The sequence below is a fragment of the Echinops telfairi genome, unplaced genomic scaffold, assembly GCF_000313985.2.
Source record: "Echinops telfairi isolate 266 unplaced genomic scaffold, ASM31398v2 ScPeMD7_7469;HRSCAF=8507_1, whole genome shotgun sequence".
Taxonomy (NCBI): Eukaryota; Metazoa; Chordata; class Mammalia; order Afrosoricida; family Tenrecidae; genus Echinops; species Echinops telfairi.
The window spans coordinates 91,516,426-91,540,213 of record NW_022111373.1 but is presented as its reverse complement, the minus strand read 5'-3'; the positions used below and the strand labels follow the sequence as shown (position 1 = coordinate 91,540,213).

General features: G+C 41.4%; 1 protein-coding gene across 1 annotated transcript in view; it reads left to right on the top strand.

Annotated features, from left to right (window-relative positions):
- The window catches only part of NDUFAF2 (NADH:ubiquinone oxidoreductase complex assembly factor 2), a 211,543-nt gene that overhangs the window by 175,251 nt on the left and 12,504 nt on the right, over nt 1–23,788 (top strand). The window contains exon 3 of the mRNA XM_004703705.2: nt 217–257. Coding sequence (XP_004703762.1) covers nt 217–257 — 41 coding nt within the window. The remainder of the gene's footprint in view (nt 1–216; nt 258–23,788) is intronic.

The following is a 23,788-nucleotide window of genomic DNA, read 5'->3' as shown; positions in this document are numbered from 1 at the left end:
AAAATGAGGAGTTGATACCAAGGGCTCAAGTAGAAAGAAAATGTTTTGAAAATGATGATGGCAACAAATGTGCAAATGTGCTTGACACAATGGATGGATGTTTGGATTGTGATAAGAGCTGTACAAGCCCCCAATAAAATTATTTATATTATATGTTTGTATTATAAATGAATGCATATATATGGAAAAATTACATCTAGATATTTTTCTCTCTAGCTTGGATTAGAAGATCCAGAAAGATTCCACCTACTATGGAGGTAAGACTATACAAGGAAAATATTCAAAGAGCATATGTTTATAAGCTGTTTGTCAGCAGGGAGTGTGTATCTCCAGGGGCCATGATAGCACAATGGGTAATGGCGTCGCTGCTGATCGAAAGGTCTGTCCTTCAAACCACCCAGTGTGTCCAGGAACAAAAGACCTGGCAATGTTCTGTCATAAAGACTCCAATGGAGAACCCCCTTTGAGGCAGTCCTGTTCTGTCACAGGGGCTGATGCGCAGTGAAAATGAACTCAACAGCACTGCCTGGGATACATGATGCCCGAGAATGAATATGAGTGTGATGGTGCATCTTCTCAAAGGGAAGATGCTCCGCCAGAAATCACGTACAACATTTTAATGTAAAATATTCTCTGATTTCACATATCATAGAATACAATATAAAATACATATACACCTAAAAATGATAACAATGTAAATCAATATGATGATAAAACTTCAAAAGTTAGGGTTTGTGGGAGCCTTTATTGGGACATTTCCTCAAGCCCCTAAGAGTTCTGTTGCCCCAGATACTTTGTTGGAAACATATGAGAAACACAGAATCTCTTGGTCCTAATCAAATCATGTTCTATTTATTTTGCCCTTAATTCTGTATATTTACTCTATTAAGTAATCTGAGAACGTTTTGAAATATAGAATTAAAAAGTCATACATAATATTCAGTGATTAATGTTAAATGTTTTATTTAAAACTCAAACTGTATGTTTGGTGGTTAGCAGAATAAAAAATAGAAATGATGTTGTATATGAGGGGACTTCTAAAAATTCATGGCAAAGTGGAATTAAAAGATAATGCATTGAACTTTGATCCACAAGGTCAGCAGTTCAAAACTACCAGCCTCTTGGGAAAAAAAGATGGGCTCTCTACTCCTATAAAGATTAACAGTCTCAGACAATCACAGGGGTAGTTCTAGCCTGTCCTATAGGGTCACTATGTATTGGCATCAACTCAATGGCACTAAGTGAAGCATAAAGAGTGGCTAAATCATTGTGCAAAAAACAAATGTATGATGGGAGCATGAGTCCCTGAGGAGTCCTGGTGGTGTTTTCAGGTAAAGGTTAGACTGCTAACCAACTTCTGTGAGGTCACTATGAATGAAAATGGACTTAATGTCAGTGGTCGTTTTAATGCATTACTGTATACCCTGCAGCCGACCTCCCTGTGCTATGTACTTTCTATTTCTAGGCATTCCCTTCCCCTCACTATTTAGGATTTCTCTCTCCATGTCTCTCCCCTGCTCCCTCCCTCCTGCTCACTCTGATGACAACGTGAGTGGGCCTCTGGACTCAGCCACACTTGTTGAGAGGTGGGATACTCTAGTGTACACCATGAAACACTCAATCTGGCACATAGTTGACGTACCTGTCTTTACCTGGGATGAGCCTTGGTAGCGCAGTGGTTCCCCATTGGGCTGCCAACACCAAGGTCAGCATTGCAAAAACATCAGCTGTTCCAATAGAGAAAGAAGAAGTTTTCTACTCCCATATAGAGTATGGTCTAGTATATATAGTATATGGTCTAGGAAACCCACAGGGGCAGTTCTACCCTATCTTATAGGGTCACTGTGAGTCAGAATTGACTCGATATCAGTGAGGAATCTTTACTTGCTTCATCATACTGACCTTAGTGCTGGTCGTTTGGCCAAGGACTAAGTGAGTACATGTCTAGTCCCATTTCTAGTTTTGTGTAGTGCTCTCCCATTGCCCCTGCTCCGCCCTTTTTAGACTCTTCTTTCCAGTGTCAGTGGACCATGGTGGGCAGGTGTTGGGGTCAACTAAATGACAATGTGGTCTAAGATTTAGAAGTGTCTACATGTGTCTAAAGTGAAAGGGTGGATCCTGGAGCTTTTCTGGTTTCTTTTTGTGGGGGGGTAGAGGGGTTGGTGACAGGAGGAGGCATAGGAAGAGTTCTTTATATAATCTGATTGTGCAGACCACAATAAACCTCGAGAAGAAAGGGAATCTCAGAACACTGCTACACTGTACTCATGTGGAACTTGTACATGGATCAAGAGGCAGTTGTACAAACAGAACAAGGGACTACTGTATAGTTTAAAATCAGGAAACGTGTGAATCAAGGTCGCATCTCCTCACTATCCTTATTCAATCTGTATAGGGAGCAAATTACCAGAGAAGCTGGATTATATGTTGAAGAATGCAGCATCAGAATGGGAGGAAGGCTTATTAACTACCTTCTATGTGCTTATGATCCAAGCTTGCTTGCTTACAGTGAAGGGGACTTAAAGCTCATGTTGATGGCTAAGGTTTTCTTCACCCATGGTCAGTGTCTCCATGGACTTCCAACATTGTCTCTATGATTTTTTTCTCTTTGCTTCCCTGTTCTGATTGATAATTTTCTTATGACAGTGGTTATATTATGTTGCTGGCCCTGTAACTATTCTTTTGTCTTACTCTTTTCAAATCTTCGCTATAGCTTATAATGTGTTGATCTCAGTTTCAACTTCTAGAGAGAAATCCTATCTCTGAATTCCTGAAGCCCAATTTACTGTTGTTCTCAAGTAACTGACATTTATTGAGCACGTTCTTTTGCTTGGTACTTTTAAGTTGATTTTATGAGTAACAGAATTGAAATGTCTTAAAATTGACATTTTGCATATATAATTCTACCCCATTGACTTAAATTGCAAATATAGAGTATATATTCTGATGAAAGAAATAATACTGCTCTCCCGAAGCTAACAATAGCACTTTGGGAAATACAAGTGGAAACGGATAAGGGAATTGTAAATGTTCATAACACTAAGATATACATCAATTTTTAAAAGTGAATGAACTAGAGCTGCATGTATCAACACGGATAAATCTCAGAAACATGATATTAAACGAAAGGAAAAATCTGCAGAAAAATGTACACAATGTGATCTATTTACATAAATTTGAGAGCAGGAAAAGAATAATGGACTCTCAAGTAAAGCCGGTGTGTTAGAACACATGCATTTACTTTCACTCTGCAAGTCTAATGAAAACAGCGGTAAAAGGGTTGACTTTTAATGGCATAAATCCACAAGGTCAAAGAAAAGAGGCAAAACCAACATTGTTCTAGACACCAGAAGCCAGATAGACAAGTGCTAACCAATTTTGCAAAACTGAGGCATATGTATCCAAATCTGTCAGAGGAGAAATCCAGATGCAACTTAATTTAAACCACAGAACCCCAAGAGTGCCCAGGAGTTGGCAGCTTCAGGGACCTCTAAAAGTAGAGTTGAGCCTGGCACCTAAAGCAGTGGCCTGGTGGAAAATCTATTTCAAGAAGCAATTTGATGCTAATCAATAAAAGTACAGGAAATGTTCTTGGTAGGTATCATCAGGTCAGTCCCAACTCAGTAAAAGACCGAAACACTGCTTGGTCCGGCACCATCCTCATAATTGTTGCTATGTTTGAACCCATTGTTGAAGCCACTGTGACAGTCCATCTCACTGCTCCTCTATTTTATCAAGAATGAGGGCCTTTTCCATGAACTGGTCTCTCCTGATAATATGGCCAGTGTATGTCAGATGAAGCCTTCCTGCCCTTGCTTCCAAGGAGAATTCTGACGATACTTCTTCCAACACAAATCTGTTTGTTGTTCTGGAAGTCCAGGGTGCATTCAGTATTCTTTGCCCACATCATAATTCATATGTGAGTTAGTTAATTGTGCCATCCTGGCCGATAATCACATGTGGGGCTAATTGAAAGGCGGATGGATAAATGGGTGGTGAGCCTCGCCTTTCTAGTTCTCGGGTCTCTTGTTTTGTGATGGTTGCACCGGGTGCAGCTTCCTTAGCAGTTCCCTGCTTCAGCTTGCAAGATTGACTTCCTACAAGACATCCCCAAGGAGAAGCCACATGGACCTATCCCGATGCAGCCCTGGGTGCTGGAGCAGCCGTGTGGAGACCCCTGCTAGTGCTGAGATGCTTATTCGTTCACTGACTCAGCTTTCCTCCTGCAGTCGGCATCATTGCCTCTGTTTTGTGAGGTGGAGGACTTTGTGGACTGGTGTTGGGTTAATGGGTTAATGTTGGACTTGTGGGCTTGGGCAGCATTGGGTTGGGATGTTTTCGTGATGCACATTTTCTTTACATAAAACTCTCTCTTATCCATGAGTTGCTGTGGATTTGTTTCTCCAATGTACCCAGACTAACACAATATGTATCAGTTATTTTTCAGTTTTCCTTATTCAGTATCCAGCTTTCCCATGTCTGTGAGAGCAATTGAAAATGTCACAGCTTGTGTCAGGTGCACCTTAGTCCTCAGACGGCACCCTTGCTCCTCACCACTTTAAATAGGTCTGTGTAAGCAGATATGCCCAGTGCAATACAGCATTTGATTTCGTGACTGCTGCTTCCATCAGCATTGATTGTAGATCAAAGCTGGATGAAATTGTTGACAGCCTTTGGTTCCAGTTAGGATTTTGGTCTTCTTTACATTGAGTTGCAAGTCATACTGAATGCTGTAGTCCTTGATCTTCATCGGCAAGTGCTTCAAGCCCTCTTCTTTTTCAGTAAGCGAGGTTATGTCATCTTATCTTATATTAGGAAAAATAAGAGAAGATAAATCACTGTTTCTCAACCCAGAGCTCTTGTCCAGGCAAATTTGAGAGATGAGGTACCATTCTGAAAATGGAGGTATTAAATGAACATATATTTACTGAAAATGAGACCTCCCAGTCTCTTCGCCAATCAGATGTCATACTAATAACTGATCACATTAGAGTTAACTGTTCGATATCATCAATAAATACTAAAAGCATTTGTTCAAATTGTGTTGAGAAAGAGGACATGTAATATGCTCTGAAAATATCTCCTTACAAATTACTTCTTAATTGCAAAGTGAAAAAAAAAAATTGCAAAGCAAAACCAAACTCACTGCCATCAAGTTAATTCTGAAAAGTGCCTTTACAGTAACCAGATAAGATACCACCTTAGCCAAGTGGGCAAACATTGTGCAAACGTGATGTTATTGATGCCACCTTATATGACTCACCCAGAGTAAGATATTATTTGTGTAGTATTGTTGCCAACAAATGAATAATACTCTGCTGACAAGGACACTGGAAAATCTAAATTTTAGACATTTGATAAAACATCAGGACTGTCCTGTCAGTGTCTGAAAGCTACAGATGATATACAAAGCAATTAATGTGTTTGCGTCCAATAAAACTTTATTTAGAAGAGCAGAGCCAGTGGATCTTATTTTGTCAACCCTTGATATTGATCAGTGGTCTTGAAATTGGCATATTTATAACTGGATAAATAGAAACTTCTGTTTCTGTTTGTAATATACAGAAATAAATATACAGATACAGATAAAATAGAAAACCAGAATCACTGTCTTCAAGTTGATTCCACCTCATAGCAACCCTGCAGGAGAGAGTAGAATACCCCCTGTGGGTTTTCAAAACTGTAACTTTTCATTTTATTTTATTTTAAATAATTTTATTAGGGGCTCATACAACTCTTATCACAATCCATACATACATCAATTGTGTAAAGCATATTTGTACATTCATTGCCCTCATCATTCTCAAAACATTTGCTCTCCAACTGTGTATCTTTTAAAAATAGTTTTATTGAGCTCTAATTAGCATATCATTCAATTCAATTGTTCACTCATATTTAAAAGGGTCATGTGATCATCATCACCGTCAACCTTAGAACATTTTCTTCCTCCTTATACCCCTTGTGTTGACTCCCCCTTCCTCCCCAATCTCTCCTTCCATATTATTCTTGTTGTAAGGTGCCATTGAGTGGGTTCCTACCCATAGCGACCCCATGCACCACAGAATGAAACACTGACTGGTCCTGCACCATCCTCACAATTGTACCCATGCTTGAGCCCATTGTTGCAGTCACTGTGGTAATCCATCTCCTTGAGGCCTTCCTCTTTTTCCTTGCCCTTCTACTTTACCACACATGATGTCCTTCTCCAAGGACTGGTCTCTCCTGACAAATCCAAATTCTGTGAGCTGTAGTCTCACCATGGTACTTTCAATATACTTTTCCAGCACCACAATTCAGATGCATTGATTCTTCTTCGATCTTCCTTATTCAGTGTACAACTTTCACACTCATATGAGGTGATTGAAAATACGATGGCTTGGGTCAGGTACACCTTAGTCCTCAAAGCAGCAGTTGAGATCAAAAGACTCATTGCATTAGGTAAATCTGCTCACAAGACCTCCTCTTCCACGGCCCCAGGTAATTATAAATTCAATTGCTGTCTTCATAGATCCACCCATCCTGACTTCCCTACACAGAAAAATACAAAACAAAGACAGAAAAACAAAAACAAAAACCAGGACCCAGCAACAATGACTGTGTCATTGTTTGTGTCAACTTGAGACTATTAAGAGTGAAGGGGTGGAGTATAGCCTGTCAATCAGGTGGCAGCTTGATGACCTCATTTGGAGGCACCACAGAAATAAATAGTTCACTGGAGAGCAGATACACACAGACACTCTGCTAGTCTTCCTGCTGACAAGCCATATGGAAACCCCTGATAGAACCAGAGCCCTGGAGCTGGAGGAGCCAGCCACATGGAGACCCCTGCCAGCACTGAGATGCTTCCTCTGCCACTGCATCCAGAAGACTTTCCACCCACTAGCCTGTGATCTTCCTGCATTTGGCGTCATTGCATGTGTTATGTGATTCTGAAGAGGAATTAACTCATGGACTGGTATCAGACATATGGGCTACTATCGTACTTATGGACTTAATCGGGATTGGGTTGGGATGTTTTCTTAATATACAAATACTCTTTTATATAAAGTTATCTCTTATACACCTATGGGTCTCCCTGGATTTGTTTATCTAGTCATCCCAGACTAACACAGTGACCAAGTAAATCAATCTTGAGGGGCTTCATCTTTTTGCTGCCCCTCCACTTTACCACACATGATGTCCTTTTCCAGGGACTGGTCTCTTCTGGCAATATGTCTGAAGTATGTAAGATGAAGTCTTGCCATCCTTCCCTCTCAGGAGCACTCTGGCCTTACTTCTTCCAGTACAGGTTGGTTTGTCCTTTGAGCAGTCCATGGTACTTTTAATATTCTTCTCTAGCACCACAGTTTAAATGCATTGATTCTTCCTTATTCAGTGTCTAACTTCCACATGCATATGATGCAATGGAAGATACCATGGCTTGGGTCAGGATCTTCTTAGTCCTCAAAGTAACATCCTTGTTCTTCAATTCTCTAAGGAGGCCTTGTATAGCAGATATACCTAATGCAATATGTCTTTTGATCTCTTGACTGGTGCTTCCATGAGCATTGATTGTGGGTCCAAGCAAGACAAATTCCTTGACAACTTCAACCTTTTCTCCCTTTATCATGATATTACCTATTGGTCCAGTTGTGAGGATTTTGGTCTTCCTTACAGTGTGTTGTAATCCATACTGAAGGCTACAATCCTTAATCAGCAGTAGCACGTGCTTCAGTTCCTCCTCACTTTCAACAAGCAAGCTTTGTGTCATCTGCATATTTGAGGTTTCTAATAAGGCTTCCTCCAATCCTGATGCCACATTCTTCTTCATATAATCCAGCTTCTCTGATGATTTTCTAGCATACAGATTGAACAAATATGGTAAAAGGTTACAAGCCTGATGCACACCTTTCCTGATTTTAAACCATGCTGTATACCCTTGCTCTGTTCATACAACTGACTCTTGATTGTGTTCTAGAATTCCCATCCTTCTCAAGGTTATCCAAGGTTTTTTATGGTCCATACAGTGGAGTGCCTTTGCATAGTCAATGAAACACAAGTAGCCATCTCTCTGCTATTCTCTGCTTTGAGCTAAGATCTATCTGATATAAGCAATGATATCCTTTGTTCCACATCCTCTTCTGAATCTGGCTTGAACTTTTAGTAGTTCCCTGTCAGTATACTGCTACAGCCATTGTTGGATAATCATACACATAACATAACCATGAAGGTTGGCTATACAGCAATACTTTCAGTAACACTCATTTACAAAGGCAGAACCAGGCCTTGGTAGACTAACAAATGTCACAAAAATGCACTGAGGGTGTGAAAACAGCAAATATATGGTGGTCCTGGGTCGCCATTCATTGAGTACCTTGAAAGCAATAGATTCAAACCAAAGCAATTCCCTAACCTTGGGATAGTGAGCATCTGTTTCTTCTCCCACTAGGTCATTTCAGCTTTAAGTTCAAGGGAGTATTTCATTTCCTTCATTCTGCTACAAGTGAGTTTAAGATAAAATCCAGTTCACTTAGTGGCATTTGCAATTGGGTGCTTCTGTTGTGGTCAAAAAGGGTTTTGTGCATCTGGAAAGCGCAGACTCTCACGTCCCAGTGTAGTCTATAGCTTGTTGCCTGAGTTGCATGAAGCTGGATAGTAACTTGGTCAAATGTACCCAGTTAGAAAGATGCTGCCAAGTGTATTTTTCCTTTGGGGTCTATATACCGGTAAGTACCGTTTAGTGTTTTTCTCACTGTCCATGGCCCCACCCAGTTTACCCACCATCAGAAGTGTAATTTCCTTCTCTGATACAGACATGCCTATTACTCCTCTTGATCTAAGTTCCCAGTAAGGTCTGCCAAGTACTCTTGTAGGATAACCAGAGTTGACTTGGGATGACTGCTATATGGCAGAAATTAATTGTTCTTCCCGCTCTCCATCTAAAGTGATGCAGCCTCCCTTGGAGTGATTTTTAAGATGTTCGAAGAAGGGGTGATACATAGTTTATGAGAACTAGGCAGTCACAGTAACTTCATTGCTTGGAGGTCCTGATTAGAAAACTACGTGACCTGGAAGCAGAATTCTGCCTTTGTCTTGATGTTTATCCTTCTAGTAGTAGAGTGTAACTCTTTATGGAGGTAGAAAACCAAATCTTTCTCCCTTGGAGTGGCTGGTGGTTTCAAACTACTGGCCTTGCAAGTTTCAGCCCAAGGCAGAGCCCCCTCTGCCACCAGTGCTCCTCTTAAAGATGGGATAGCTTTAAGGAATTCCATTGCTAGATGCTCTGCTTTCATATGTAATCTGTCCTACAATTTACCTGACTGAATTCCTCCTGGTCCACTACATCTCCCCCTCACTTCTCTCATGATTGCCTGTCTTCTACTTTGTGAAAGAGAAGCTTAGCTCTGGCCCACACTAAATCTTACTGTGATACATTGCCTTGGTGTTGAGGCTACTACGGAAAAGTCCCTTGAGAGCAGCAGAGGGAAGGCTTCCATAAAAATGATTGATGAGGACAACGGTATTTCATCGAAGGGACAACCGCATGGCAAGGTTCCAGGCCTGAGAGTCTCTGTCAGCCTAGCTGTTAGCTATCCCTTTATTTGTCTTAAAATTAAAATTCACAAGTGAGAAAGTTGCTGTCAGTGTGTGTAGTAACACATTTCTTTGAATTTAAGAATTAAGTCAGATTTTTTCTGACAGAGGAAGTAAGATTTGACTGATTGGGTTTGACAATAAGGACTGGCTTTGCCAATTAAGTTATATGGTTATATTTTTCTATGAAAAGAAGAAGTTAAAGTGCAGCTCCGAGTCTTTGACAAAAACATATTTAAGGCATGCATTCGATATGCAGTAAGCTGGAAAATACATTCTTTGTCATTATTTAAGTGTCAACTTAAATGTAAAAGGTGATGCATAGTTCTTCAGAGACTAATGCACCAAAAAATGTAGACCATTACTGCTACCATTGTTTATGAATATATTGAGATGTAGTAAAGGTATAAAAATATGTATGAACCTGATGGAGAAGAGATTTAGGGTTTGTATATAGTTTTTGACTGAGGACACTTGTCCATAGATATTTACCTTCACTGCAGATATATGCATGCATGTAATAGAGCATACAGGGGACAGAGTGAAGAAAACGTCTTAGACCCAAGCAAACACTTTGAAGGGATGAATCACACTTCATGCACCACTAGAGCTCAATTCCATTGTCTCATGAGACACCAAGGTCATTTGGCATAATATAGTCAACAAGGAATGTTCTTTGTCCTGCATTAAAGGCCGGGGTCTTAAAAGCTCAGGGGCAGCTATCTAAGGTGCAAATATTGCTGTCTCCCTGACCAGAAGAAAGACGAGTGAGGAAAAGTGAAGATATATGGGAACAATTAGCCCTGTGCAAACATCAGTCTACCCACCCCTGAGACCAAAAGAACTAGTTGGTGCCTGGTGACCACTACCAACTTCTCTGAAAAAGATCACATTCGAACAGGGGTCCTCAAACTTTTTCAACAGGGAGCCAGTCCACTGTCCCTCAGACCCATTGAGGGACGGACTATAGTTTTTTTAAAAAAAAAAACTATGAACAAATTCCTATGCACACTGCACATATCTTATTTTGCAATAAAAAACAAAAGGGGCAAAAACATCCAGCGAGCCGGATAAATATCCTCGGCGGGCCATATGTGGCCCCCAGGCCGTAGTTTGAGGATGCCTGCATTAGAAGGTCCTGGGTGTAATGGAAGGAATATGTGGGACAAAACTCGAAATCAAGAGACCAGGCTTACTGGTCAGATAGGGACTCGTGGAATCCCCAGGTCTGTGGCCCTTAGTCACCTTTCAGGCCTGGAACTCACCCCTGTGGTTCGATTTTCAATTCAACAATAGATGGTGCCTTGCAGACCTGGTTGGACTAGATGATGCACAGCGGTACAGACGGGAATTGGGAACGCAGGGAATCTAGGACAGAGGAACCTCTCAGGACCAGGGGTGACAGTGGCGATACCAGGAGGGAAAGGGGATGTAGTAGGGGGGAATGGATCACAGGGAGCTACGTGTGGCCTCCTCTCTGGGGGACGGGCAGCGGAGGGGTGGGTGAAGGGAGACGCCGGACAGTGTAATATAAGATACAATAATAATTTATAAATTATTAGGGGTGCATGGGGGAGAGGGGAGGAGGAAGGGAAGGGGAGGGGGGAAAAAAGGAAAATTAGAGGCTAGCGAATTTTGGGAATGAGGAGGGCAACAAATGTATAGATGTGCTTTACACAATTGATCTATGTATTGTGATGAATTGTATGAGCCCCAATAAATTGATTAAAAAAAAAAACAATAGACGGTGTATTAGGGGTGCAATAACGCTAGTCAGGGGTGCGCACCACAGAATAATCAACCATTTGAGATCAAAAGAGCAGCATTGACTCAAGGACAAAGTTTGGAAAGGTCAAGAATGAAGGAGGAATGGAAATAGCAAACAGAGGACCTGGGGCAGGTGATGTTGCTCTGAGGGAATTGCACTGAGTGAGATGACATAAAATGTGTGTGGACTATTGACTAACACTGGCAATCCACCTAGTCAACCTTCAGCCAATTCACAAGTAGATTTTTTAGAGAGGAGCTCAGGGCAGTGTTGCCTCTTAGAAGAAACCCCTGGAACACATTGGTTGAACGCTCTGCTGCTAACCGAAAGGTTGGCAATTGGAACCCACCAGCCATTCCTTAGTGACTTGCAGCCTCTGGAACCCCGTCGGGCTGCAGCACTGCTCTGTGCTGGAGGGTTGCTGAGTCAGCCAGGACTCAGAGGTAATGCGTTTGCCCCCGGGGGATTACCTCTGGGGAAAGGAACGATGTGGAGGGGCAAGGGCCTTTCGGCATATCTGAAGTGCTTTATTTCTCACATTGGATGGTGAGCACAAGTGTCAATAATATCATTAGATATTCATCTATTGTGAATTTCCTGTGTAGTACAAATGATTAATGTGCCTGGTCGCTAACCAAACATTTAGGGTTCAAGTCCACCCAGAAGTGCCTAGGGGGGAAAACCTGGCCATTCTCTAAAAAGCCCACAGGGAGACTCTGGGACATAGCTTTTCTCCAACACATGACATCAGCGTGACGGGGAATCAACTCAAGGCAACTGATTCTTGGTTAATCATATATTTAAGTCTTTAATCTTTTTAATCATGTATTTTAGTTTTTAGTGATCAGTCATTCTCAAATCTTTCATTACCAAGGCTAGTATTTGGAGTTTAAACAGCACCCCATTCTTAATTGACCCATGACTACTTCTGCTTCCCCAAAGAGATGATATGATTGAATTGGTTTCCCAACACCCCTGGTGGAGGGTTCCTGTTAGGCGTGTTTATGCCCCTCATTTGGCCTCCATCGTGCCTCATCAGTATAGGTTCATCTTGGACCAGGCAAAGATGCAGGCGTGTCCTCTTTCAACAGTGCTGGAAACTCTACAGTTCATATAGAAATAAATCATTCAGAACATGGAGGAGCAGAGACAGGTCCTGTCAGTGTGACTTGTGTAATTCTTTAGCTGGCTCATACTAGGACCTCATTTGATTGCTTTTTCTTCATTTTATTAAAAAATGAATAGAAAAACAAGGTCTTAATTAATAAATTGCCCCAAATCCTATGGTCAACTACATAATGTTTTAACTTTAAGTTAAGTAACCATGCACCCGCAGCACATCATTTAAATTATGGTACATGTACTCTTTTCTTTTCTGCTGTTTTCCTCTATCCTGATAAATGAATAAACAGAAACAGTTGAATTGTAATGCTCTCACACTTAATGACCCATTTTCTGGGTACCGTCTTTGCTATTGAACACTAGCTTCATGAAAACTGAAGGATCAAAAACACCTGTTTCTTTAAAATTTACTGTGCTGCTTTAGAAAATCTTGATAAGGCATGAAAATGGATCATTTGAGTCTTTTTAAGTTCCTCCAAGATTATACTCCTAACCAATCAGCTATGCTCCTTTTTTGTTGTTGTTCATTGTCAGCTGCTGCCAAGTCAGCCCTGGACTCATGATAGGCCCACGCACAACAGAAGGACACACTGCCCGAGGCTGTATCCTCCCCATCCCTGTGATTGTTTGTGGATGGAGCCATTGTGATCAAGGGGCTTTCATAGATAGTCCATCTTAGTCCAAAAACTCTAGATTGACTCTAGGCCTTTCTCCCCAGTCTTTCTGAGTCTGGAAGCGCCACTGAGATCTGTTTAGCACTGTAACAGCATCCAGATCTGCATGCAGTACATTGTCCAGGAATCAAACCCAGGTCTCCCACATAGGAAGCAAGAATTATTCTTCCACTAAACCTCCACTGCCCTCACCTTTCTAACCATAGACTGTCTTTCTTCACTGTATAAGAAATGTGCAAGGTATTGTGGGTTGTAACTCATTTTTGGTTCTCAAAGGGTTAATTTCATATCTCAAATTTCAAGTGTCTTACCTTCTCAGTCTGAAAGGATTGTTTCCCATATATGTATGATCTAGAGTTAAGGTCTGAGGTGAAGCTTCATTTATTCTAAGCACATTTTTTCCTGTATTTTGACCTTTATCTAACTTTTAGGAGTGGAATATTAAAGGTTTTTTTTTTAAGTTGTACATAAATAAAGTGCTATTATTTGTTATTTTTAGATCTACTCCTGCTCAAGTTCTTCTCAGATTCAGCATAACTTGCTAGGCACCTATTAAGGGGTGTACAGAATTAGTTCTGAATAGTTGCCCTTCTGAGCCATCTCCTCAGTCACCGAGACAAGTTCCATTAGGTTTTAAGATCGGGCTGGCATCCAGACTGGAAAGGTGAAAGAAGTTAAAATGTGGTTAAGGGGTTTTTTCATCTGCACTGTTGCCCAGTTAGCTGATCAAAACAATCTCTTATGTTTTTCCTTCCTATTGTTTCCACTCTGCAGAAGTACCCGTTTTCTTCCCTATTAAATCTCTAAAAATAAATAGCTACTGGTCACTTTTATCAAATGGAATTTGATTTTTTAAATGGTGTTTGAGAAATCTAATCATCATGTTGGTGATGTACCCTCTACGATACCACCTCAAAGCCTTCTGCTTTATTTTATTTTTCAGCATGCCAGATTTTATTCTCCAACATTTATCATGGTGGTGGCAAAATGCTATGCATTTGCTAAGTGTGTTATTCCTAAAGTGGTAAGGGATTAAGTGTTTTATATAATCTCTCTGCTCTACGTATAAAGTTGGGTGGTGGTCAAGTACGTCTAGTTTACGTCATGATTTCCCATCCTAGTATTATTGTAAGGATCCTTCATGTGTAACAGTTAAGCATGTGGCTGCTAACCAAAAGGTTGGGGCCTGAGCCCACCCATCAGCTCGTTGGTAGAAAGAACTGGCAATCTGCTCTCCTTATGATTTCAGTCTAGAAAACTTTATGGGGCAATTCGACCCTTTGACATGGGAAACCAACTCAATGGCACTTGTCCTGCATTTCTTTCTACCAGTTTTTCCAAACATCTGTAAAAATGGGTGTGTCCTTTGGAGCAGGGTTTTCAATCTCTGAAATATTAGTAGGTTGTGAAATCCATGGAGTGGGTTACAAGTATTTTTCTCCTTTTTAATGAAATAGGGAAAACAACAACAAAAACATGGAATGGAAACTATCAGTGTACAAAAGCTTACTAAACATATTTTATTTCTTGCTGACAGTCATAGTCACAAAAGTTGGAAAACTTCTTCCAGGGTTGCGAGGACTGTCCTATGGACATTTTCTTGGAAACCCTGCCCCCAACTCACTACAGACTGCTGATTTTCCCCTGCAGACTTCTTTTTGCTCCCCAAACTCAAAGAACATTGATCAGAAAATCAATCTGAGTCCCCGAAGAATGCCCAAACTGTCATTTTGATGTGATGTCCATTGAAGAGCACAGAATTCTTCGGGGAAGGGCTGAGAAAATGGAAACACTACCTGCAGAAGTGTATAGACCTGGATGAAGGATATGTTGAGAAAGAATCGCTTCACATTCTGACATGTTTCTTTACCAAAGGTTTCTATGGTTTTAGAAATACTTTAAAATTTATATTCATGTAAAAAGTTCTTTGTCAGAATCTAGCTCAAAATAACCTTTCCACAAATGAATCTGCCAGCATTTTATTAACATGTCTATCTATTATCATCTGAAATCTTCAGGAAGCCTAATATGATGTGAAATTGTACAGAATTAATTCTAAGACCTAAATTTATTTCAACCATCTTTTTGTTTTGTTTTGTTTTAAGGTTAATTTAGGTCTAAGAATAATACTGCGTTGTTTTGAATGTTTGCTTTACAGAAGGTAGTTTGACATTTTTTTTCTTACATTTTTGTCTTCCATCTTACATAACCTAAGAGCTGTCTGTTTTTCTCATGATAGCATTCATAAATAATTTAATATATTTGAATGTTTTAAAATGTATTTTTTCTATGGCTCAAGATGATTTTAAATTCTCACTCCAGTTGGAAAAAGACAAACTCCGTATCAGAACCCCTTGTGACTGACTTCCTATCCTTTGTCCTCTCTTACTCTAGCCTTACTTTGGCCACAAGCTGCTCATAGCTGTAACCTCACTCCAGCACTGCCCTGATGCTTTGACATAGGATCCTGTGGGAGCCAACCTGGAAATCTGAGGGTATCAGTACACCAGCTGACCCATGGCCCCTCGGGGATAGGAGCTAATGGAGCAGTACTTCCTTTCTGTCCCTTGGGCAGGCTGTTCTCACTGGACTACGTAGAAGGGCCCAACAGAGATTGAGTCCAGTGCCCAGGGCAGTAGCCAGCTGCAGAGCCCACCTTGTATTAGCTTTCCCCCTTCCTTATTTCATCCTGCAGGATCTGGCTCATATTCCCTGGGGGTCACATGTTAAACACCGGTGCCATCAAAATCCAGATTGCTTGCTTAGCAAACAAGAGCCTTAAATTTCAATGGTCTGTACTATAGAGCTAATTACTACTGGCTAACTTATTTTGTACTGCCAGTGTACATTGATCTTCCTGGCACAAAATATATTCTTTTGGAATATTAGAGATTTCAGTTTCCTTGTTTGTGTTTGTGGCAGACATGCTGGGAAATGCCGTTGCAATAATTGCCTCAGTAGAGTGAAATTTGAGGGTGTCTGTCCCTGTTTGCCCAGGTAACTGAGAGGCCCTGAGGTGGACTTGTCTGGAGGAAGTGGGTTCCACCTACAGGGATACCTGGAGCTCGCAGCAGGTGTGTGGAATGCTGGTCTCTCCCTGTGCTTTCCAAGTGTGGTCACTGGGCAGCCTCTCTACTGGTGTTACCAGGTACTGGAAGCAGAAATTGCCTCTCCATCCGGAGTACTACAAATAAACTGAGCCTCCGAAGAAGAGTCACCTCAGACCATCAGAACTCTGGATCCTTGCAAAAGCTTGGCTGGGGGACAATGATGTGGAAAGAGCAGCTTCTCAGATAGAACTTCCCAGGGGGTGACCCGGGCTGCATTCGGACCGTACTCTTCAAGGGGCCCTAAGGTTCCCTCTGGGCAGTTGCTTCCTGTTAGGGAACAACATCAGTGCTGCCCAGTAGAAACATAATGTTAGTCACTCACATAATCTCAAACTGCCTAAGAGCCACATGAAAAAAAAAGTGAAAGAAATAGGTGAAATGATTCCTCATATTTTCTTAATCCAGCATATGAAAGGCATTATCATTTCAGCAGCTAATCAATAGAAAAGGAGTCTGGGTGGCACTAACCATTAAGGGTTCCACTATTAGTCAAATAGTCAGTGGTTCATAGCCAGAGCTGCCTTAGAGGGCAGACATGGTGATCTGCAAACCCGAAGGAGCTGTTCTGTGCTGCACACGTGGGGTTGCCATCAGTCAGAATCACCACGGTAGCAACTAGCAAACCCGCCTCACCCCCACCCCATCCCCTCCAAACCACTGCAAGTGAATTGATTCCAACTCTTAAGAGGCACTATACACAGCTAATATAAAAACTATTATTTTTCACATTTGCCTACATATCTTTAAGGTCCAGGGTATATTTCACACGTATGGAGTATGTTGATCCAGAGTAGCCACATTTTAAGCTTGTTAGTAACTACATGTAGCCCACTCATTGTCTTGGACAGTGCAGATCTAAGGGATGTGCTTGCTGCTGGCTTATATCGAATGAGATCATCAGAAATATGAGCATGGTTCCCCCATCACGGAGTTCTACCCTTACCTCTTTGATAAATGAAAGAGCTGGAAGATGATTGCCGAGCATCTGTTCTAAAGTTATTACCTATTTATTTTTGTTCAAAAGCTGTTATGGAGACCCCAGAGTCCACTTTGGTTCTCTATTCCTTATTTAGAAATTCTGCCTAGAAGGCTCTAACAGAAAAGGGTCGCCTCCCTCAAAGAATAATGCTTCCTTTTATCAAATGAAGGCCATTATGGTCTTCTTTTTTTCAAATCCTTTGCCTTGACTCCTGGGAAGCTCAAAGTCAAATGTTGATGTTAAGGCACAGTAGCCATGTAACCATGGTAGAAAAAGAGATTAGACTGAGTAGAAGGAAACCCTCCATGAGACAGGTAAACAAAACCAGTTGGAAATGCACACACGTGTATAAGGGGGCTTTAAAGGGCTCATGGAAAAATGTAATGGAAAGATAATGGCATTTTCCCACAAACATTTTGAAGCTTCCTCATATATAATATTATTAGTAGACTTATTTCAGGAATTTTTTAACGCAATTGTGGGAAGTAGCAGTTTACTGGAACCTCTTTTTTACGTAGTTGCTAGTAAGTCTTGGGCAGGGGCTGATGCTGCAATCTTGAGGCAGAAATTCTTCTCCGAGGAAGAGCTCGTTTTTTGCTCTTAAGACTATGCAGCTGAAATGTACCCATTGTTAGTGTGGACAATCTCTTTTGCATTACATCAGCTGATTGTCGATGTTAAACTATATCTACAAAATACCTTCACAAAAACACCTTAATTGGTACTAAATTGAGTAACTGGAAAATATAGCATAGCCAAGTTGACACATGACTTAACCATTAGAGATGACAATGTGATTTAAATTTGATTTTTTTTTATTTAAAATCAAATGGGTTTTGAATGCTGAAGAATTTTGAGTCTTCCACTTCCTGATCTGGAAGGAATGAATGTGACCCAGTGAAAAAAATTGTGCTCATAAAAATGTTATTAATCTTTTAGGTGCAAGCTTCTGGGCCATAATCATTTGAATCATGTTTTTATTTTGTTCTTCTTAACTAGAAGTTAGATACCTTATAATTTGGAATTTTCCGAAACAAGAAACAACAATCAGTGCATTAACTGGTTGATTTATTTGTACTTCTAGTTTCCGAGGATGTTATTTCTCAAATAGGGGAAGAACCTCTTTTCAAGACAGCCATAGATATGAGAAAAAATTGCTTGGGTTTAGATTCTTACAGGGAAATGACAGACAAAGATTTACACAGACTTGTAAACTTTGAGTACATTATCTCCTACTGATAAGTGCTGCTGGCTAATTAACCGCTGGAGACATTAGTTCAGAGTTAGCACAATTAGCAATGAAGGTATAAGTGTGAATCTAATGAGTTAGTTGCCTTAGCCTTTTGGGGCCTAATATCACATTTATGCACCTCATGTTTACGTATCCATTGTACAGGAATGATTTTTTAAAATAAGAAAATTATTACATATACTCTCTGGCTGTTATTTTTAAAATTAGGAGTGTGTAAATGCTTTTGAGTAAGCAATGGATTATTAAACACAAGGTCAGGAACTCAAACCCAGCAACCACTCTGTGGAAGAAAGATGAGGCTGTTTGCTCCTGCAAAGATTTACAGCTTTCGCAACCCTACCAGCTTAATGACAGTGGGTTTCATATGGCCTGGGTTTTGTTTTTTTGAGTTTATAGAAGAAGAAAAACCGATGGGAGGGAAACAAATATAAAATTATAACGTTATTTAAATGGCGAACATTCAGTTGATTTTTATTTTCTTCTTTAATACTTTTCAGTAACTCATGAATTTGCTGTATAAAGTAAACCTATCATCCATACCCAGAAAATATTTGTTTTTAAACCAAAAAAAATGAAAACTGCCAGCTCTGTGTTTTCTTCTTCTCGTTACGTGACCTGACAGATTGTAGCAAAGGACCGGTGAGGAAGAGCCCATCAGAATAGCCACCTCCAGTTGTTGAAAATATTCCTGTATTTCCTTAATTTGTTATCAGTCACTCAAGCATGATTGGACCTAAAATACTGAGGCCGTATCAATATTTTTAACTTAGAGGAACAAGCACTGTATATTGCCACCACAAATTTAATTTCTGATCAACAAATATTTATCAACGGCTGCTGTGTTTGTTAATATCAAACAACTTCCACTTTCATTCTACCATTCCCTTATTGGTTTGTAGTATGCTAGTGGCTTGTGTGTTCCTTGTGTGATGCTTGAAGCTGTAGCACCAGTGTTTCAAATACCAGCAGGGTCCCTCATGGTGAACAGGTTTCAGCACAGCTTGTACACTAGGAACAGATTAGATAGGGCAAATGTCCAACCAAGAAGCCCCATCTCTTTTAGGATTTTTGAGTTTTGTCCTACATTTTCTTCCCATCCTTTCCAAGACCTTCTAATTCAATCTCTGTCAGGAGTGGTTGGTAGTGGTATTCAGGCACCATCTAGCTCTGGTTTCAGGGGTGTGGAGGCTGATGTGTGCAGGATTCCTTAGTCCCTTGGACTAATACTTTCTGTGTCTTTTTATTTCATCATGCTTCTTTCCTTGGAGTGGGAAGAGACCCATAGTCACATCCTAGATGGCCATTCGCGAGTTTTTAGGATCCCAATTGCTCCTCACCAAAATAGGGTATAGAACATTGTCAACTATGCTATGCCAATTGAGCCCCCAAGCTCAATGACTCAGTCCCTCAAGTTGTTTAGGCATGTCTAAGATGTTTTCATAACTTTGCCCCTATGTTATTGGTTCGATTTACAGCACAGGTAAATGCTCATGTACAAACATCCCCTGCCACACCTGTATATACTAATTCCACTCTCCCTCCCACACTGGCTCAGCCTCTGTGTCTCTCCATGTAGCTACACATACATCACTGTTACTGAGGATGATGTGCAGAGCTGTCGTTACCTCGGTTGTCTTTAACTCGTGCCCCACTTCCAGTGTCTTCATTCTTTTGGGGACTGACCCCCCTCATATTGGATATTGCCTTTTTCCCCACCCGATGTGCTTGCCCTAGAACTAGTAATTTACCTTCCTTTCCACTCCCACCCTGGTGATCATCCAAGATTGTTTTAGTTAGGGTGAGGCCCTCTTCTTGACTTTTTACAATAGTGGCTTTATACCATATTTGTCCCTTTTTATTATTATTAACTTCTCTCATCAAAATGCCTTCCACGCTCATCATCTGTGTTTGGAGGTGTTGCACAGACTCATTAATATTCTTCTTTATTGATTGTGTGCAGCACAGTTTCTTTATCCATTCTTCTATCAATAGACAGGTTGTTTCAATTTTTAAACATTTTCTTAAATACTTTTATTAGGGACTCTTACATGTCTTATCACAATCTATACATTCCTCCAATGTGTCAAGCATATTTGCACATATGCAGCCATCATCGTTTTCAAAGCATTCTCTTCCCACTTGAGCCCCTGAAGGTTGTTTCCATTTTTTTACTATCGTGAATAACCCTCTTTTGATTAGGAAAACGAGTTTGCTATATAAGCTTTCACCTAGCATGCAATACAATACAATTTCCCCCCCAGTTGATTATTGGCAATGGCATGAGCATGTGTGATCGGTAAGAGGATTGAGGAGGCCATTGCAGGCCAGACAAGGAGTGCTTCTGGCAATGGAGAAGGAGACAAAGGGCCATTTGGCAGAAGACCTGCTAAGGTGCAGTGCTGGGTGGATGTAAGGGAAGCCCAGGAGCCAACGTAGTAACTCTACAGCAGCTGCTAGCTGAAGGACCACCTCCCCCCATAGAGAGATCACAGTAGCCTCTTCCTCCTCCTCAGCTCCTGTCCACTGGCCTGCATGTGAGCTGTCAGCGAAGCTACATTGAGAGGAAGGTAATTTGCATCCGGGGCTGCCAGCTGGCGTGCTGGCCTCTCTCTGCACGTGCAGGAGTTGCTGCCACGGGTGCGCCAGGCCCTACCAGAGCAGGCAAGCTGCTGGCAGTCGGCGAACAATAGAGCCAGGCAGCAAGTCTGGCGACACGCTGTCAACCACTCCGCGTGGAGCCTGCGTGTCGCTTGCTGAGAATATGTGAGGCAACCGTGAGCATTGGAAAGAGAACATTCCAGGGCTTCAAAAGGTTCATGGAGAAAGCCCCTCCTAGTAAGAACAGGAGGTTCGGTTTCCAGCCTAGGCTATTTGTGTGGCCCTATCCTAGTCTGCTCCCCCTGAGCTTCAGTGGCCCTTTCAAACCCAAACTCCTGTTGTCAAACCCAAACTTCAGTGGCCCTTTCAAACCCAACTCCTCAGAGGGGCCTGACAGGACAGGACAGACTGCCCCTGTGGGTTTTCAAGAGAGTGAATCTGTAAGAGAGTAGAAAGCCTCCTCTTCTGTAGAGAGAAACGGGGTGGGAGTGGGGGGGTTTCCAACTGCTAGCCTTGCGGGTAGCAGCCCAACACGTAACTCACCAGGGCTCCTCCGTGGCCCTCTGGGCACATTGAACTTGTCTTTTGCCTGTTCTCCTCTGCCTGCCCCAGCCCTGAAAGCAGCTCCTTGTGTGGGGTGGAAACCAAGATGGGGCTCTGCTGTATTTCCAAGGCCTTGCATTGTAGGCATATTTTTAACATAGACATTTTTGATTGAATGAATGAATAACATGCATGCCTAAATAAATGCAGCATGCAGGACCAGAGCTCCTTCTGAGGCAGGCCCTGGACAGTCTGGGCTGCAGCTTGTAACTCCCTGCTTCCCCTCCTCTGGCACAACCTAGAGAGACCCCTTTTTGCCCACACAGTCCCTGGCACACAGCAGCTCCCCACCTGTTAGCCACCATAGGTGGCGCCTCCTTTGTTCCTCGAAATGGAAGCCGGGCCTGGGAAGCCTTGGGGACCTGACACTGCCTTCTCTCCCAGGGTTGTGGTCTCACCTCTTCTCTCACAGGGAGCAAGGCTTTCATAGTCTCCCACCAGGGCAGTTCAATTAAATATGACAGAAGCTCAGTGACTCTAATTATTTTTTATTAATGTTTAAACTGCTAAATTTCTTTTTCAATTAAATAATCGTGTTTCTATGCCCAGAGGTCCTTTGTTGTTGTTGTTGTTGTTGTTCTTTTCCCTCCTCTAGATGGAAGTTCCTTTCTTTTATTTAGGAACATACCACCTGCAAAACCATTAATGACTTGAGCTGTGTGATTAGTTCATCACAGTGACATTTCAAGATTTAATAATTAATTTGGCTCAAGTTCAAAGACAAGAAACGCAGTGCCAGAAATCCCTTGCCAGCAAAGAATATAAACAAACCTTCCAATTGTCCCCTCAAATAACAAGACCCATTGAGAGCAACTTCTTGCAATTAAAAATGTTCTGAAAAAATGCGAGAGGAAAGTTCAAGAAAGCATGTCAAAACAACACAACTCAGTCTCCATTTTCATTATTGTAATTGATCAAAGCGTGTTTGTAATCGGTTTGAATGTGAATAAATTAAATGTGACATTGATTTGGCAGAGGCACACCAGTGATTGGCAAGAACACATAGCAGGAGCAGCTTCTGCGGAAGCATAACTTGCCTGGCTGTTTTCCATCCTAATAGGTTTCTGAGCAACCCAGTGCTCGCAGACTAACCTAAGCTGTCATTTCTTTACCCTTTGGTTTCTGCTCCCATCCCGGCAAGATGAAATTCATCTCTGACGACTGAGCTTGGAGGCATTGCCTCTGGTCTCCACACCCAGTGCCTTATGGTGACCCAGGCACCTCCCCACCTTTTGCTTTTTTCACTTTCCTAGATGGGAAGAAAATGATCTAGTGACTTATTATTTTATCCTGGCAGTTCGACTTGTAGAACTAGAAAGAGTAGTTTAATTAAACAATGTGGCTCTATTTTCAGGCTCAGGCGTCACTGTAGCAGCAATGGTTAGGCCTGAGTTGTTTGAGCATGCCTTCAAATTGACCCTCTAGAAATGAACATTTGGCTTAGAGCTTGTTTTAACAGTTGTCCCCCCAATTCTCACGATAACTATGTTGAGGCTAAGGGGTGTGGCGTGTTCTGGGACGAGACTTCCTAGATAAGACCATCTTACCCGTTGTCTGTGGCTTGAGGCCCTGGGACATACTTCATGCCATCTCACTGATAATCTCCTGACTAAATCCTGTTGTATTACTCAAAACGTGTGTTCTTCAATGGGCTCATAGGCCATGTACTTACACTTTCAATTTTTAAATATTAAAGTAAAAATCACTAGTATGCAAAGTTTAAATTATGGAAATAAATGAATGAGCCTATTTAGTTATACTAGAGAGCTTCAGAATTTCCTGGGAAAATTCAGTTATCCTTGGATTCCATTTTTCTACTAACTTTTGAATTCCTTTATAGCACATAATTGAAAAGAAATAAAAAATGGGATTGGGGCAAATAAATCTAATAATTGAAACATTGTTAAAAATGGATCTATTTCTCTATGACCAAAACTTTCATTGTATCTTTATCTTATGTGCACTTTGAAAAACACCTTCTCTCATCCCCTCACTGACCCACAGCGCTACAGGAGACAACACTGGAGACACAGTACGGGAATTGTGCCCGGTCTGACCACCCCCCACACCCCACACCCCACCCCACCCCTGCATACACACACACACACA